The sequence below is a fragment of the Strix aluco genome, chromosome Z (genome assembly GCF_031877795.1).
Source record: "Strix aluco isolate bStrAlu1 chromosome Z, bStrAlu1.hap1, whole genome shotgun sequence".
Taxonomy (NCBI): Eukaryota; Metazoa; Chordata; class Aves; order Strigiformes; family Strigidae; genus Strix; species Strix aluco.
Genome location: NC_133971.1, coordinates 93,360,844 through 93,379,800, shown reverse-complemented (window position 1 = coordinate 93,379,800; position 18,957 = coordinate 93,360,844). Strand labels below are relative to the sequence as shown.

Here is an 18,957-nt window from a genome sequence, read left to right as displayed (position 1 = left end):
TCTTCTGGCCAGTGAAGCCAGGCAGCCTCAACAAGGGGTTGACTAAAGGGATCTCATTAGCCGTGTGCATCTTCCAGGTACAGACACCAGCACATTTTCTTCAGTCACTAGAAATACTTACGGCAAGCATGGTCTGAAGTGGACACTGCTGCCTCTAAAGCTTCTCAAGAAGTGCCAAGGTGGCACTTGCTGTGAGCATGAAAATGTCTTGGTGGAAACCCTTGCTCTCCTTGGCTGAGAAGAGATTTTCCCTCCATGAGATGGGGAGAGAACGGGATGCCCAGTCTCAAGTCTTTGTTCTTGCTGAAGAGAGCCCAGAACAAATCTGCATCCCAGTGTTTCCTCCAGTGAGAGGTTTTTTGGCTCAACTCCTCCTACAGCTCTTTGTTTTTCAGACTTCCTTGGTTCTGGTCAACATGGGAAGGCAAAATAAAGCAAGGAAACCTGTTCTTATAAGATGGCCAGACTAATTTTTCTTGTGTGGGGGCCAGAATTTCTCAGTGAGAAGCTTTTCAGGGCTCTACAAGCACCTGTCACTGCCACCTTTGGGAATTCCTACCTAGTCCCAGGGGAAGGGGAATCTTCCCTCTTCTCCATAGAGCACCAGATTATTGTAGGGTTGCTCACTAAGTTCAGCCTTGTGCAGGCCTTTTACCAGACTGCCATGGTGGAGAACTTCAGGACCCATGTATACGTGCTTAGTGTACAGAACAACTGCTCCCCAGACAGCTTACAGCAGCAAGGTGCATTTAACTCACAGAGAACACAGGCATGGGGAGGGCGTTACACAGCATCACGCAGAGGGTGGGTTCCATTTGCCTAATTTTAGATGTCTGTGATGTCAGAGGCCAAATGTAAGGTGGGGATCTCAACTCCATGGCAGCCCAACTCATTACAGGTGGTGGAGACTGGGGAGGGAGTCACCTGGCCAAATGCCTGCTTCACACTGAGGCGAACCATCCTCTGAACTCCACTGACCACATCCTCTCTGACCAGAACGAGAACTCTGGCACCCACTTCATATATGGCCAACATAGTTATGGACACATGCGGTGGGATTCAGATGGTGGAGATGCTTTATGGCATCTTGTCTGGCTCCCACCCCATTTTGGTGCAGGTTTCACAAGGTCTGGTGTCTGGTAGCTCCTTGCATGGGCAACTGAAATAGCCCGTGTGATCATGGGGGTGAAACCCAGCAGTCTGATAAAGCTGAGAACTGAAATGAGGTCTCCCATGTCCCTCCCAGGACCCTGGACACACGAGCAGTTGCTTTGCCAACCTTCTGCCTAGTTGTATAGCCACCATGAGCTCCTGCTCCCTGTTCCCTAACGCTCACAAGAATGGGCAGCAGCAGAAAAGGAGCGAAGAGCTGTTGGTGTTGACAACTCACTGTCCTCCAGACCAGCCCCTGCTGCCACACAGGAACAAGATACCTAATTGATGAAGTCAGGTGTCCCTCCACAACAGCCACACACTGAAGTTCTCATGGATTTTTTGCTGGAGCAATTATTTTGCTTTCTGTGAACTAACCTCATAAGACCCAGAGCTTATCCAGCAGGCCATTACATTTCTATTGAGGTTTCATAACAGTAAAATGTTTTGCCGGTGGTACATCAAGTCTTTCAATCAGCTGCAGAGATGGAGAAAAACAACCTGCAAAAGCCTCCTAATGCCATAAAGTCTACTGGCAGCTTGGCAATTCAGGTTAAATTTAGTCTGTAGGACAGGGCTCACTTCAGTCGCCAAGATCATAAAAAAAAAAGGGAATAAAAAGTCTTGTGTTGTGGAGTTTTTATGTAATGACAAAGCCGCTCTCAATAGAGAGGTGGCAACCCTGCAGCTGGGAAATGCACCCGGCTCTCTCCTGTCACTGCCTCCTGGCATTAAAAAAAAAGGAACAATGAAAGGAAAGGATTAAATTTGCTTAGATGAGTATCTTTTAACCCTTCTGCACCATGCCTTTAGCTAGGCACACAAGGAGGATGGATCAGATATGGAGAATGGTAATGGATACACATCTCCTGAAGTCCTGCTCACGTGGAGCATGTCCTGTTGAATTCACAAAGGTTTATCTTTCTATTGACATTAGTCTTGAGCCCACAAGAGAGCTCTGATATTTGCAGAAGTACATTTTCCTCGCATCATGTGAAATGCGAAATCCTTTTTGTTGTTGCTAGCATCAGGAGAGGAGCTGTAAATACGGTATCGCCTTTCGTGGTGTGTTTTGCCGGCGGGATCTCAGCCACACCATCTGCCTTCAGGGGTGACTCACGGCTGGGCATATTTTCACTGACGCCCTCAAGTGCGTAAGGTCTTAGTGTTGATCACAATGGCAGAAACAAGAGCAGCTGGGTAGAAGACCTCTACTCACCCCGCCACAGCTTGAGACACTAGTGACAGGCAAAACAAACTCCCCAATGGACGCTAAATACCAACTGCTCCCCCTTTACTGCTACTGGTGTTTCACATGGTCACTTGGCTAATGGAAAGACACTACACGGGCAGCTCCGGGGACGGTGCTGGGGCAGACAAGTTGCTCTTAGATGAGCCAATCCAGGACTGATGCTAGATATAAACGTGGTCGAACTTCAGGTGTCTTCTGCAGAGCTATTTGATCACCTGTGTCCTGCAGGTGCCGGGGCTGGGACTACTGCACAGCGATGGTGTTGGACTATGGCAGCCCCATGCCATGCTGTGTCCTGTTCACTGAGCCCAGAGCATGGTGCAAAGGCAGTGAGTGGTCTCAATGGAGCCAAACCATCCCCAGATCTCAGCTCCAAGAGGTCCCTCTTGAGGAGAAGCTGCAGTGCCGCCCGCCAGCTCCACCCGTGGCTGAGTCACCCGCAGCCAGATGAACACGGGTCATCAGGAGGCAGCTTTTTGGTCACTTAAGGACCGCTCCTTCAACAGGGAGCCTGGTGCAGGCTTTGTTCTCAACAGTCTCCCTCTGGGAGCAGGGTCCCAGCGCCGTGACCCCTGGCAGAGCCTTCTCCTTGACGCCTGGAAGGAAGGGCAGCAGGGCTGGGTGATGCCAGCATGTCTGGCCAGCGTGGCTCCATGGGTTGAAGGGACTCTTGTTTGACCCCTCCTGATACCATCTCTGCCCTGCTCCATCACCGCCTTGCCCAAAGAGCAGCTGGTGGACTAACCAGGTCCCAACAACACCAGGTCTTTGTACGGACCCACCCGACAGCCTCATGAGAGGGTATGGGAGTAACTACAAACACAGGGAGGAAGAACCCTGTGCCACTGCAACCCTCTCCAGTTCCCTACATCTGTTACTCCCTTGGTGGCAATCAAGACAGACCTTCCTCTGATTTCCAGTCTTAATTAAATGGCCAGTCTTATCCGCTTACTGTTCACAGCAGCATGTTTCTTCAGCAGAAAAAGCCCTTCTCCCCCTGTGCTGTTTACCCCCGGGTACCTCAAGAGCATCCGCATCCGCTCCCAGCCTCTGCTGGGCAAGGCTGAACCAGCCGACACGTGAAAAGCAGCATTTCCTTCTCTGGGCTTTCAAGTTTATTTTATCCTTCACTTCCCTGGGTGACCCTGGGTCCTCATACTAACAAAGAGCACAAAAAAAAAGCAGAAAACTTTTGCTCTACGTCTCATCTCAAATCCCGCTTGCTAATGGCTCCATCTCACTCCAGCATCATGCGGTCCTGCAACTCCCACCCGACCCCATACCTTCTCCCTGAATGAGGAGATCTTGCCCTTGAAGGAGCAAGCTGGGCAAAGCTGATTCCTGTGATGTTTTATGACAGGGTAAAGTGGTGGAGTGCCCTTTATGATGTTTTGAAAGGAAATTGTACAGGAACAATGTCCTGAGCAGCGTGGCTATTGAAAACCCTTCACAAAAGGAGTTTGCCACAAGAGGAAAAGCAGCTTAATCAGTTGAACTAATCACTGTAGGTGGTTGAGTGTCCCTGAGGGTCTGTAAAATCAAATATAATGGGAAAAGAAATATATCACAGCTTGCCTACGCTCCTTGGCGGAGCCGCTGGCAGACCTGCGACATTCCCTGTCTGGCCCTGAGCCCACTGTGACCGTCCTTTGGGCCATCCCTGGGCAGGACCATGCTCGCCTCCGTGCAAGACCCCGGCCGGGGCCACGTGGATGGGCTGGGATGAGCCCCAGGAGGTTCCTCAGCAACGTGGACTATGACCCGGGAGTCAGGACAGGGGTGCCCGCCCCCGTGCATTCACCCCAGCTAACCCGGTTTTTGGCGTGGGCGCGAGCAGGAGAGGTCAGTGGCGCTTACACAACCCTCCTGCTTCAGGAAGAGGAAACCGTCCCTGACAGCCACCCGGGGCTCTCTGGGGAAGGAGGATATTTCTGCCTTCCCCAGCTCTGAATCTAATTAAAACCAGAAAACAACACACACACAAAAAATAATCCAGTCTGTTTTTTCCTGATCATTTAAGTGTAAAGCCAAGTTAACTGTAGGAAGCAAATAGGGACAATGCAAGAAAAAACTTGGGGACACTTCTGTAATCCTGTTGTCAAAAGTTGTAAGTATTTGGAGCATGCTGAAGGGAGATGGGGAAAGCACACAAGCCTCTTTGCTTCCATCCCTTCCCCCTGTGTCTGAGCCAGGAGGACCTACACAGCTCCAACTCCTGATCCCCATGCAAGGGCTTTATCAAGGATGGATTTGCCAGGTGCAGAAATAACCCTCTTAAACCTCCATCCAACAGGAGAAGGAGGAGATGACATGAAACTCAGTTACAGGTAAGGGTGACAGTCCTTCACCAGAGGCCAGCCATGGTCCCCAACAGCCCTGGCTGGGAGAACGGTGGCTCTGGTCATCCCAAAGCCTGAGACACACCAGCTGCGTGTGGAGCTAGCACAAGGGATCCACACCTTTTCTATTGAAGAGAGCAATTCAGATGCCTTTTGGAAAGAGGGGATTGATTAATCCCCTTTTACTCCACCCTCTCCAAGACATGGAGCTGCACTTCCCTCTGTCATCTGCTCCTGACCTTTCCCATAGACTGATCACCAAAAGCCTTGTGAAGTACCAGCCAGTATCTATGCACACACAAGGATTTCCTTTTGGTAAGGTATTCAGCCTGATTTGACTTTTAAATCCAACAAGATGTGACTGAACCAATGCAATCACAACGGCGCGAACTTCTTAAGACTTCCCTAGCAACCTTTTCCTGGTCCTCATGAAAACCCTTCCTTAGGCAGAACAATTTCAGTACTCTCTTATCCAGAAGACCAAAAAGTAGGTGCAAACTCACCTGTCTTTACCCATTGCAACTCCCTATATTCCTTGTAAATTTGATTTAAACTGGGAAACATTTCTTATCACTCCAACAAAGCTGGTGCAATCCTCTGTGCATGCATTTCTGGGCCATGGGGCTTGGCCAGCTGGACCCTCCATCCCAAAACACATCATACCAGGATGCCACAGGAACTGGAGACACCCTGTGCAGCACCAAGTTGACTTGCAATGTTTCAAGAGATACTTAAGAAATGACATTTTTGGGAACTTTTTGAAAAACAAGGGGCCAAACTCAGCGCTCACCTGTCCGAGGACACCACATCCCAGCACAGCTTGTGATCTGCTAGCAGCGAGGCACTGGGTTGGGAAGGGTCAGAGAAGAGGACTTGACAACTGGATCTATTGTGCCCCATATCCCAGAGGTTTTTTTCTCCTAACTGCTTGCAGAAGAGAAGGGCAGGTGAAGTCCTGCCACGGCCCAGGGAAAGTCCCTCCTTCCCTAGAGGTGTCTGCCCACGGGAGGCCAAAACAAGTTGCCTTTGGTGATATCTAGGTAGGGTTGGTCTTGTGTGGCAGCAAACAGCGGATTAGCGTTTGGGACAATAAAACCCTCACTGGTGTTCAATACTTGTCCACATGGACATCTATGAAAAAAATTGCCTCTGCTACTCTTCTTCAACGATTCCATCAAGCGGTGATGCCCTCCATCACCCTCATCAGGAGGTGGCAGTTACACCTCGTGTGTCCAAACCAACAGAGAAATCACCGGGTGTGGGGTTTCTGTTGGGTGAGGTGGGGAAGACGATACCTCTCCCTGCTCTCCTGCTCTGATTATAAGGTCTTTGCAGCAAGGACCTCAGTATCTCCTATAGGCTTTTATAACACCTTGTGCAACTAAACCCTCCACCAGATGTGGCTCTGACGTTGATCGCTGTAACCAAAAATGTGTCCAACACACCCACAGTGGTCGTTAACTCAGAAAGTCGAAGCCTGTTTTAATGACGTCTCTAATTTGCTCTTCACATCTATCTTATGCCACAAATGGACGATGCATCCTACAGAAAAATGACTCATGGAACGTAAAAACATATTATATGTGCAAGGAGAGAGCTGTGGCTGCACACCTATAGGGTTGCTTCTCCCTGGGGGAGTGAAAGGTGCACGGCAGAGACCTCAGGATAGGTGAGCCACGCTCCTCTGCAATGTGGTGAGAGCATTTCCCGAGGAAAGGTGACGGGAAGGAAGTGGGGATGGGTGCTATTTACAGCACGGCCGGACGTCAGAGTCGTTTTGCACGAGAAAAAAAAGGTGCTTTGCTAGCCCAAGATGTGGCCCCTTCTGAATGTCACCATCATGGAGGGGAGAGGGGCCCCACGTGCTCTGGGGTGGAACAGGTATTATTTATAAGACCAGCTGGAAATAAATAGGCAGATTTCTGGGTACCAATGTGCTTTATCAGCTCTTTTATAATAGCTGTGTTATATAAAGTACCAGCCAACCTGAAGGTCAGCTACAACCAGGCAAGGTCCTGAACTTGGGCCACAACAACCCCCTGCATGGCTACAGGCTCGGGGAGGGGTGGCTGGAGCTGTCTGGAAGAGAAGGATCTGGGGGTTCTAATTGACAAGCACCTGAACACGAGCCAGCAGTGTGCCCAGGTGGCCAAGAAAGCCAACAGCATCCTGGCTTGGATTAGAAATAGTGTGACCAGCAGAAGTAGGGAGGTGATAGTCCCCCTGTGCTCTGCACTGGTGAGGCCACACCTGGAGTGTTGTGTCCAGTTTTGGGCACCTCAATACGAGAGAGATCTCGAGGGGCTGGAGCGAGTGCAGAGGAGGGCAACGAGGCTGGGGAAGGGCCTGGAGAATAAATCCTGTGAGGAGCGATTGAAGGAGCTGGGACTGTTTAGTGTGAGGAGGAGAAGGCTGAGGGGAGACCTCATCACTCTCTACAGCTCCCTGAAAGGACATTGTAGAGAGGTTGGTGCTGGTCTCTTCTCACAGGTGATTAGTGACAGAACAAGAGGGAACGGCTTTAAACTGCAACAGGGGAGGTTCAGACTGGACATGAGGAAAAAATGTTTCCCAGAAAGAGTGGTCAGAGAGTGGAATAGGCTGCCCAGGGAGGGGATGGAGTCCCCATCCCTGGATGTGTTTAAGGGTCGTTTGGATGAGCTGTTGGGGGATGTGGTGTAGGGGAGAACTTTGTAGAGTCGGGCTGAGGGTTGGACTCGATGATCCCAAGGGTCTTTTCCAACCTGAATGATTCTGTGATTCTCCTTCCAAATCCATTGCATGTCAACCCTACTCCCATCCTTGGCTGCTACCAACCCCCTTCTAAGAAACCAGCTCTATTTCCCTTGGGTCCAGGCATCCAGAGCTGCTTCCTAAACCTCCCTCCCAAGCCCTGCACCCCCAGAAGGCCCCACTCAAGCCTCTCCCAAACCCTGCTGCCTCCGATGCCCCATCCACGGTCTTGCAATTTTGAGTCTCTCCATATCCAGATGAGGTTTAAAACAAAAAGCCTGTAACTCCCAACTGTTTTGCTGGCCATAAAATCTCATCCTGAGGGATGTTTATACCACCTGTGTGGCTTCACCAGCCTCAAAATGAAGCTTTTCTCCCCCAGAATGATGCCTGGGACATTAAGATAATAACACTGCAAATAAAGTTAAACAGCTTTGTAACCTGTTTATGCTCCAATATAGTCTGTTTTTTAATTTTTCCTATTCCCTTTTTTCCCCTATTTCTACCCTTTTCCCCCTCTATTTCTACCATGTTTTTCTCATAAAATAACCATTCTGAGACCTCACTTACTGCTAGAAAATAATTTTAAGGAGTGAGTGCTCTCTGGGGGCATCTCCAATGGCACAAGAAGGACTAAAACTCACCTCCTAGTCCAAAGTGCATGGTAGAGGCAAGGGGACCCAGAAAACCCCCAACATCAAACCACGTGGTGTGGGGAGAGGGGGCTGCTGAGGTCCCCAGCTGAAGTCTAGGGGATGGGACCATGCCTTTTCAGCTTAAATAATTATTTAAGAGACTGTTGTTTCACTCCACTGCCTCAAACTGGGCTTCTTAGCTTTCTGCAAATAAAGCAAGCATTTTTTTTCTGTCTAAGCTTAAGACACCACCATGGATGTGTGTGCAGGACTCAGGCAGGACCACATCCCCTCTGTTCTTTCCATTTTATTTCATTCATGATTGTCTAGGGCTGAAACCGTCCCATGCCTCCTCCCTCATGATCCATATCAACTGGGTTTTAAGGCTTCTGTCTCTCGCACTGAGATATTAACCCAGTGCTACTTGGTCTAGGCTGTATCTCATCCCATGATCTTCCAACCCCAGCCCAAGGCAGTTTCTTTTGCTATCTCTCCTTGTCATCTGTGTGGAAGGCAGGGATGCCCTGGGGGGCTGAATGCTTCTGTCTGCTGATGGTTTATCTGAAGGGACCAGAAAGAAAAAGAAATAGAAATACAGGTCTGGTGTGTTCTCTTGGACCGGCTGGTTTTTTGGATGGGAGGGAAGAACCAACAGGCAGTTCCACGCTCTGCTCCAGCACAGCTTTGAGCATGGGGCTTCAGGCAGAAGACCCCTTGGCTCTGCAGGTTTCCTCTCCCACAGCATCGTGCACTCTTCAGATGGCAGAGAAAGACCCGCTCAGTGAGCAGGGATGGGAGCTGGATGCTCAAACCTCCACTGTGATTTCTCAGGAAGCCAGCCCAACACTGTGAGGAAGCCCACCCAGCTCTCTCTTACAACACAAACAGACTTCAACTTGGTTTTAAGCATGTTTAGTGATCACAGGGCTGCAACCCAGCTGAAACAAGCCCTTTTTTTTTTTTTTTTTTTTTTTTAACTAAATCACGAAATGAAATTGTCATTTAAATTGCATACAGGAAAAAAGGAGGGAGGACCAAAGAAGAGAGAAAACGGAGTTTGCTGCTGCTGAACCGGCCTACAGAAGAATGCTTCTAGGATGCCTAAGCAAACTCTTTACAGCTGTTTTTTGGTCACTGAGTAAAATTTGGGAAAACCAAACCAAGCACAGAATTAACTACATCATGGCTGTTCATGAGTTGAGAAATGATGGGGAGATTTGAGGATACATTGCAACAACTATTACAGGTGTCTGTAGGACTTTCCCGTAAATCCCCCTGTCAGGCATCACAGCTCAGACACAGATTCAGATCACTCTAGGAGAAAACATTAGCCACTCTTTCTCCTATTAAATAACATTAACCTTGGCTTTAGAAATGTTTTACTGCTATGGTTGTGTTGTCTCAGCCACAGCAGAACACACCAGCAGAAATAAAGCTGCATGTACAACTAATTCCCTTACCCCCCACTTATTTTCACATTTAACCATAGTCACAATTCTTATCAAGAACTCTAGATGCCCTCATATAATTGAATATGCAATTTACACAATTAAACATCAAATTGACCCAATTAAAATAACTCAATGGATTGAAATCACCAATGCCACAGGAACTCAGCTGCCTATTTAGCATATCCCCTCCTTCACACAGACAAGCATCCGATGCTTGCTGCAAACCCCTCTCAACCATACCCACTTTGCAAGCGACCCTGAAAGTCAGCAAATTTTGTTTTTCAACAGAAAGAGAGGAAGTAAGTCGCAAGGACTCAAAGCTTTTACAGATAATACCTTGCCAGCTGCCTCTTCTAACACAAGCAGGTGGATCTGGCTATGCTGGAGTAAGGGGAAGAGGAGGTCCTTAAGATACTCCTGGAGCAATACAGGACATACCCCAGATTTAAAAGACAAACCAAGGGGTTGGACAGTCTGTGCATTTTCAGGATGTTAGTGCTCAAATAAGGGTTTATGCATTAACCCAACACTAAACTGCTAAAAGCAATATTGTCCAAAGACACCCCATGAAACAGTGGGGGAAGATGTACAATAAAGAAGAGAAGATTAAAAAAGAATAAAGAGGTTTCACCTACCTCCGGTCGTTTCTCCTCCTTCTGAACAGCTTTTTGGTGTGTGCGATTTCAGCTTCATGAGGCAATGGATGGTAACCCTGAAAAACAGAGGGAAAAGCAGTGATCAGCTCCAAGATACAGGAGGCATCAATATGGAAGAGGTGAGAGTGAGACAGAACTGCACACCCAACATGTGAGGATGATAAAAGAAACAGTTGCCATCCAAAGACCCTTACAACATCTCAGACTTATTGAAGCAGGTCTGGAAATCCACAGACTTGTTGTACCCTCTCATGGCCATTGCAATGAGCAGGGAATGAAGTTATCTGCAATTTCTGTATGGGAGAAACCCCACGGGGCAGGTAACTGGACCACACACAGATTGATCCCAATATACACCATCTACAGGGATTTTACCTACTTCACATGTGACACTGCTGACACTGGTGCACCTAAACCATCCACTTTCACTGGGCTGTTTCCTTCGGATTTATTTATTTGTCTAAAACTCAGCTGTAAAAATGACTGTATGGGGACGATGCTCAGCAGCATTTTGAGGATACTGGAGTAAGCAAAGATGAGCCACAGTGGGCTGGTCCACTGGGGCTGTGCCCCCACGCCACCAGCAAGTAAATGACTTTCTCATGAGCATCTTGCTGTGCCTGCCTGCTGTGAGCTAGTCAACCCGTGCCACAGCTGAGGCAGGGACTGGTGGCATCCACCTACTGGAAACAACTGAGATGACCAGGACATTAAATGATTTGCCCTGGTCATATCAGTGGAAGAGCTGTGTGTAACTCAAGCCGCTGTCTTGTCCTCTCTCCACCGAAGGTGCCGACTCTCTGACTTGGTATGTTCATCTGATAAGGGGGATGCTGTATTTACCATCCTACTACGGGCATCGTGAGGCTTCATTAATGTGAGCAAAGAGCTCTGAGGTTCCTGGATGACAGGCACTATGTAAGTGCAAAGTATTATTTATTTTCCAGGGACCACAGAGCTGTCATAACCATAATGAATTTTATTTATGCAGTATTGTACTTCCCTGGCTGGCAATAAAAGCCCTGTAAAAGTCGCTCCTTTTATTTCCATTGCAATCTATCTTAGCCTTGGTGTTGTAGCCGCTGGTGGTGAATCACCATGCATGAGGGGCCATGAGGGAGCAGCATGGGCAAGGGCAAGGGCTGGGTGGGAATGCATCTCATCGAGCAGCAGCTTTGTCACATTGGCATGACAACATAACACACCGGCTTAGAAAAAAAGTCCCTCTCTGAGTGAAGAGCCTTAAAAATGACAGTTAATTTTAGTAGCGGTTACTGAGATAATAATATTTTGAGTTCCTCTGGTGGAAGATGCAATGGAGGAGAAAGGTTGCTGGGGATGGTAATGAATTCAGGCTTGCAGACCAGAGAAGGCATTCCTGAGTCCAAGACCAACAGGGTTATTGCGACTATCCATCCTGGCCATCTGCAAAGAGCCTGGAGAAACTGCTACTGCAGCAACACTACAGCTCCCACAGCAGTTGGAGCCTTCTGCTTCAGAGACCTTTGCTCTGCGAGACTTCAAGCAATGAAGAACTCACCAAGCCCTTGGGTAAGTCCTGCTGCTGGCTTGCACGTCCCCATTTGAACCTTGCTTTGGCTGCAGTCTTGAAGTGTGTTTCCTGAGAAGGCAGTTTCCCTTTCAACTTTCTCCTTCACTTTTAACTCTTCCAGAGAAAACCCAATGCGCCATGATCATACGGTTCAGCACAGGCTTGTGAAAGCCTGTTCAAGATTAGTACCCACTCTCAGTGACCAAATAATCCTCCTCTCCCACTAAAACACCCTTAACACCCAGAGGTGCCACTCCAGACACAGCATCCTACATGACCCCTCATAACAATGGTACACTGCCAATGGTACAATGGCCATCATTACATGATTTCTTGCAAATCTGCTCATCTAGTGAGGATCTCCTCAGCGATGCACGTTGTTCTGTGGTTTTCTGCTCACGTCCCTGCACCTAGCACCAGAAAGAGCTCTCCTCATGATCCCTAGATCCCATCTCACTGCTCAAACGTAGCCCATCTTTGACTAATAAGAGGTAGTTTGGGAGTAGGGAAAGCTGGCAACCTGCTCTCCTAGGGCTGTGGTTGGGTTATCATCTAGTTAACCAGGTCTGACTTGGACTTCTCCTGCAGCCAAACACCTCATGGTTAAATCTGTGTGGCATCTTTGATGTCTAATAGCTTAGAATCATACTGAACCTTCATTACTGAGGGCTGTGGTTTGAGTCTTCCTCATCACTTATTTTCCCAATCATTTATTTTCACTGAATGCATAGGAGGAGCTTAACATCTCCAAGATCTCTGTTCCTCTGAAAATTTGCTTGGAATTGGCCAATGGCTACCGAACCAAATGAGAAAAGGAAGGGAGGGAGCAGACACACACAGCCCAATCACATCAGCCGTGCTAGTTTAAGAAATCAGGCTAAAAATAGTACACTACTCAGTGAGGCTGTTTCTAAATGTCATACTATCACAGCAGGCTAAAGCCTGGGGTATTTTTAAGAATTTAAGCTGCATTGCAGACACATGTGCAAATACAATTACCCTGGAAAAGTGAAACTATCTCTGCAGGACACAAGGACCTAAAGCACCTATTTCCTCAATGCGAAGCCTTCACCAAAGTCTCAGGAGCTGCTTTTCTGATCTTTCCAACCAGAAGTCATACGTACGGTGGTGCATTGCTGCATGTCTTCCTCGCAGAGCACCCCTGCACTTCCTCAGACCTCTGCCCACCAGCAGCAGACAGCATCGAGGTGAGAGATGGATTAATTACATGGGAATAAGGCTCCTAATCCAAGGAGCACTTCTGGACACTGCCTGTGCCTGAACAAAGGAGAACTCCGTGTCCCCATTAGGAAAATGAAGTATGTCCCTTCTCCTGCTGAGCAGTTCCCTTCCTTAGTCCTAGTCATGAGACAATGTTTTGGAAAAAAACAGTCACCGATCCCTACTCTTGTCTATTTTGGTGCCTAAACAGAGCTAAATTTGGAAGGGAGAAAAGTCGACTTTTTTTGTGCAGCAAGCTGATGTAAAAGGAAGTATCAGCAACTTGCAAGAAGGGCGGAGTGGCTGGAGAAGACCAAGGGTGCTGGGTGGGTGGAGACAGGCCAGAGTCCCAAGGGCACAGTAAGTGCTTTGATGACCTGGCTCTTGGGTTTGCCTGGAGGCTGATCCCCACCACGGGTCAGGCAGGACAGCAATGGAAGTGCTTTCAATAGTGCTGGCTCGCTGAGGACACCATGGATCTGAAATGCAGCTCTTCCATTCTTTCAGTGGACACACTCTCCATGAAGCTGAAATCCCTGAACAGAGCCAAAGGGAAATACATGTCTTGCAAGGCATACGAGCACCCTCTGCTCCGCAGTGGGTCTACAACAAGATCTACATAAGAGGGATGTTTTTTGCTCCTGCTTGGGCCAAAAGACACCATCAAGCCCAGGTGCTCAGGGTTTTCATAGGTTTGCAACTTCTCATTGGGCAGCAAAATCACATTTCGTCTCTCTCCCACACGGGTTTTGATATTTATTCACAGGTGGCTGGAGAAGAAGGTAACAAACCAACATTTCAGTGCTGCTGGTTCTTGAAGCCAGGGGTGTGGGAAAAGCAAAGAACAAGGAGCCCATGGTCTCAGGAAGGATCGCTAATAGGGGTCATTTTCAATTTTGGAGCTAAACACTCTGCAGTTTACATGGTGGGAAGCTTGGAGCAGAACTTGAGAAGCCCATGGGACTTCTAATGCATGTATGTGTATGTCAAGTTTAAATCATGAACATGCACGCTCTAACAAGAAAGGCCAATAGCTCTGGAAAAGAAGGGGTGTTCAGGACTGGTCTGCTCTCTGGGCCAATCCCCTAGAGATCAGCTATGTTGTGATATGCATATTCATTTTTAGATGTTTTAGGGAAAGCGGCTCTTGGACAAGGGAAGGTGATGTCTGCCAAGCTTATTAGGTGACTATCAGGTGGCCAGCTAGCATACGCCAAGGGAAATCTGTCATCTATCAAAATTGCTGCAGACAGACAGCAGAGGGGACCAGGTCTGACACTCACGTGCACTCTTTTTGTGCTTTACCTCCCTAATGAAGGTATCTGCCCAACCCTCAACCCCATTCACCTGCCCGTGGGAATCCAGAAAGCCAGCAGCTGCCTCTCTGCTGCCCCAGACCCATTTACATCAAAGTTTAATGAAAGAACAAATAAAAAGCTTTCAAGATCTTGTTGGCAATCTGCAGCAAGCCACGAGCCTCCACCTCTCCCCCCCACCAATAGCTGCCCCTTTCCCGCAACATCCCTCTCCTGAACCACCCCACACTTCAAGCCCAGTAACCTGTGGGGTACTGGCCTGGGAAGGATGTGAGGAAATGGGCAGGATCAGAGGAGGTAAACGATTGGTTTTAGAGCAACCCTGCTACAGGCAGGAGCTTTGCTATCATTTTTCTCATGCCTCCTCTGCAGCAACATCAGCAGAAGAAGTTGGAGGAAGGCACCAGCTTTGCCTTTTTTACCGATGATGGCAAATCACACAGTAAATCACAGGGAGATAAGCAGAAAGGAGGCAGGGTTTTTTGCTGCTGATGGTCCTTCTGTGACCACCCTTATGTAGCAAACTCCAGAGACTCCTTCAACATCCAACAACTGCCTTATAAAAGAGGTGGTCCTATTTGGGACCAACCTGCACCCTCCCTCCTCTTCCTCCTCCATTTCTGCAGTTCTCAAGTGCAACTGCTGCCTGGGGTGGCCAAATTCATGGGCGTTTCACAAAGACCTGGTAAAATTCTCAGGTGCTATGAGAGGTTGGGGTTCATTGCTTCGTCCTCATGGTCTTTTTGTCTGGTTACTGCAGCCTGACTTTCAGATGTGAAACTCAGCCCCACAGCGTGACTGTTTTCACTCATACCCACGCCTTCCACCTTTTCCATAGATGTTTCCATGCAGCAGAAATGCCCTCAGTCTGTGATGGTCAAGCAGGTGAAGATGCCTGCATGGGAAACAGCAACATTGAAACCCTGAGAGTGAATGAAAGGTTGAGAAAAGCAACCAGACTGATGGAAAAAACCAATGCTGGGGTGATGAGAGAAGGAAAAGAAATGATCCAGCCATATCGCAGGATCAGTCTGCATGAGCTTTATCTCAAGAGCCTTTTGTGCCCTCAAGAAACATCTCCACCCTTGCTTATCTTAAACAAATGGTTGCAGAAGGCCTGAACTGAACAAACAGGTTATTAGGCCTGCGGTAGGCACTGAGAGTTTCACTCAGTTTTATTGCACGCAAAGTTCAGGGTGGGATTTATTTTCTGGGGAGGTGGGAAAGGTGAGGTGGGGCTGGGTTCACAGCAGCCCCGAAGACACCCCCATCTGCCTGCGTAAAGGCAACAACACATATACCAAGGTTGGAGGGAGCGTAAAAAAATAAATATATTGTGGTTCCAGAAATGTTCCACAGAAACCAACCTAGAGGCTTGCAACACCCCACGATAAGGCTTTCATCTCCCTGTAGGATGCATTATCCATGTCAGGAAAGTCCGGGACAGCACAGAGATACAGATATATTTAACTTCTATTGTACCAGTCCCACACTCCTGGTGTCTATGGGGTTGAATGTGCCAATGCTCAGTACAACCACCCCAGCCATCCAATTGCATATGAAAAATGTGGCAAAGACACCGCTAGCATCATCCCCATCACCTCTGCCCACCCAAGGCCAGGATTTATCGACACATAAAAGTCCCATGGGCACTTCCAGTAGAGCTATCTCCCTGGAGGCTATTTGCCATTGCCTCTTTCCCTTCCAGGAACTCTCACAGTGCTGTCTTGCCACTCACTCTCCTCTCTTATACAAGGGGAATTTTTTACCTCTTGAAAGGGGAGGACTGAGGCACAACCCGAAGCCTTGACCTGCTTTGGAAGCTATGGAAGAATACCAAACAATGTCAGGAAGCCGCCTGGAAATGATTTCCTCTCTGTTAAAATTTAAATGATAAATCTGTTCCTTCAAATTGCAAGCTATTCATTTTTCCTGGAAGGTGCTTATAATAATAGTTGCTTCTGTATAAGGAATCAATTGGTGCTCAACATCAACAGAACAGAAAGCGCAACCATTTTACAACACACTCCTCACTCAAGATAAAAGTCAGGTAAATCCTTACAGCACTTCATGGTTGTGGCTCTCCCATCACTCCTCACCCACCACACAGCACACGCAGGTCCTGGCCACCTCTAAGGATGCTTTCTTCAACCTCAGTCACTGGAGACAGGGCTAAATTAAACTACATGGTTGGCAAAGAGGATTTAGTTTCCAGCCACCCAAGAGCTGGAAAAGGAGCAAAACTCCTCTGGCTTTGCCACCGCTGATCCAACAAGCCTCACAGCGGAGGAGGGATGCTCCGTGGGACCTTGACAGTAGGACGTGCTTGCCCGATGAATCATGGCATGGTGCAATATGCCTCAAATGGGAGGCATAGGAAGTTGTTTCTTGGGAGGTGTCCCCATTTGGAGAATTTCCTGATTAACTGCATCTTTGTGGAGCACACCATAAATCATACATCGCCGGTAAAGGCTGAACACGCAGCTGCAGCACATGTGCCTTGGTGATGAGCACCTTGCAGGATACTCCTTTCCCTAAGAAGGAGTGGGAGCACAGAGGAGCGATGGCTGTGGTGGTGATCACGACTGTCACAGCTAAACACCACTCTGCAGTTATCACTACAAACACCAGCGCTATTCCCTACAGGGCTCTGCCTTCCCACACCGCCCCAAGGATGCAACCTCCTGCATTCCCACTTGCTGAGCATTAATGCTGGTCTATAGGCCCCTCTCACGAAATAGTGGGTGTTTTAATGAAGTACAGACCCTCTGCATGCAGTTCCAGACCAAAAGAAGTATTATTTAGACCCTTATCTTCCCACCATCTTTCCTTAGCATTTGCTATCAGCTTCTGGCAGAGAGCAGACACCCAGCTAGAGGGAAGACAGCACTTAAAATGGCATTAAATACTTGATGGCAGCTAAACTGTCCCACCTCATCCCTCTGCAACCAGCTCTGGGATGAAACAAAAGACACACAGAATGGCAGAACAACCCAGCGTGAAACTCCCCATGCGGGGTGAAGGATGCAAATGCAATTAAAGCATTAGAATAATTAGGCAAAGCATCCCAAGTGAAACGTACCCTGAACCTTCCTCAATGCCTTCTGCTGATTACTGACAGCGAGTTTTCTGGGGCCTATTTTTAACTCTCAGCCCCTAAGCTCCTGAATTATACATAATTCAGAGATAAGAAAACTTTAAAATTCAGGACAAAGTCTCCTAGGAGTAACTGCCTCTACAAACACACACGTGCACATCAGTGCAACCAGGATGGGCAGGAAGAAACGCCCAACCAATGCCACCGAGTCCCAGCTAAGCCACCGAGATGGGGACAGGCTGGAAAGGCTGTTGCATTGAAACAGGGTGCTCCAGACACACGGACACACGGTGCCATAGGAAGAGTATAAATAACAGACAAAAGAAATCCCCTTTTGTTACAAGAATACGCAACTCCAAAATCAGTACAAACTGACTTAGGAAACGGATTTTTTTCCCATGTTTTAGCAAAATGGGAACAATACTTTGTGAGTGGAAGTAACTTTAATTGTTTTAACTGATGTTATTTTAGTGTTGTTTAGGTTTATTGTTTATTTGTATGTATTTCCTCTAGCCTGGTCAGGCTTAAAAACAAACCTTACTGTCAGCAGTAAAGCATCCCATCAATAAATAAATATATTTATCCAGTAAATATAGCTATAACCACACCATTGCTTGGAGTCCGTAAATGCAGAATATTTAAAGAATCATTAAAACAAATAGCGTTGGTGACTTGGGTTTGCTTTCACCTGGAAAAAGGAGCCTTTTTCAGCTAATATTTGGAATAAATACCACCCACATCACTTGTGACCAGGAGGCACCACATGTGGTATTTGGTTTGCGGTCTGTCCAGGTAGCCCAAGTTCATCCTGAGAAAGGGCTGCACTGCTCTGAAAAGGTCTTCCTACTTTTTCATTGTCTTGTGCTAGTTTGGGGGTGAGGGAGGAATTGCTTTAGCTAGGACTTAGACTGTTAGGAGGTTGCTATGGGAGTATTTGTAACTCGAACTATTTCAGTCCCTCTGGGACCTCGCATTTCTTTAAAGTGTACTTTTCCTCTGTATTTTCCACGTTCCCCAGTCTGGTTTTCCCTATCTCTTATCCCCTTCAAAGACTACCACCTCTCATTTGTGCACCTCAATGAGCCATTTGACAATGCCTCTCCAGCCGAGATGAACAGGGCAGGTGAGATGGCGGGAGGACCCTTCATTCACCATCTACCCTCAACACCTCCCCATCACACCACTGCAGTGGATGGTGTCACAAGGAAGAGACCTGCAGGTACAATAGGGACCTCCTTGATGAATTTTTAAGGTGACCTCTAAACAGACCCCATAGGACACCAGGGAATTTGGGACCAGAGCCCAGGTCACCCTCTAAGCTGGAGGGTCTGTTGAACCTCTGTGCAATCTCCAGCGTTTGTACAGCCTCCTCTGGCTGGGTGTGCTCACCTTGAACCTCAGCATCTTTCTCAGCAGGAGGTAAGGGCTGTATCCAAGTATATTTTCAGTTAATCCTTACTATTAACAAAAGACTGTGTGTTTTCCATGTGCATTTGTGCAATCCCCCAGAACGAGGTCCCCACAGATCTTCTCCTCTTGGCTGGACCATGGTT

General features: G+C 47.9%; 1 protein-coding gene across 3 annotated transcripts in view; it reads right to left on the bottom strand.

Annotated features, from left to right (window-relative positions):
- The window catches only part of CTIF (cap binding complex dependent translation initiation factor), a 146,696-nt gene that overhangs the window by 57,351 nt on the left and 70,388 nt on the right, over nucleotides 1–18,957 (bottom strand). For all 3 annotated transcript variants that reach the window (XM_074812782.1, XM_074812783.1, XM_074812784.1), the window contains one exon: nucleotides 10,198–10,274. In XM_074812782.1, coding sequence (XP_074668883.1) covers nucleotides 10,198–10,274 — 77 coding nt within the window. The remainder of the gene's footprint in view (nucleotides 1–10,197; nucleotides 10,275–18,957) is intronic.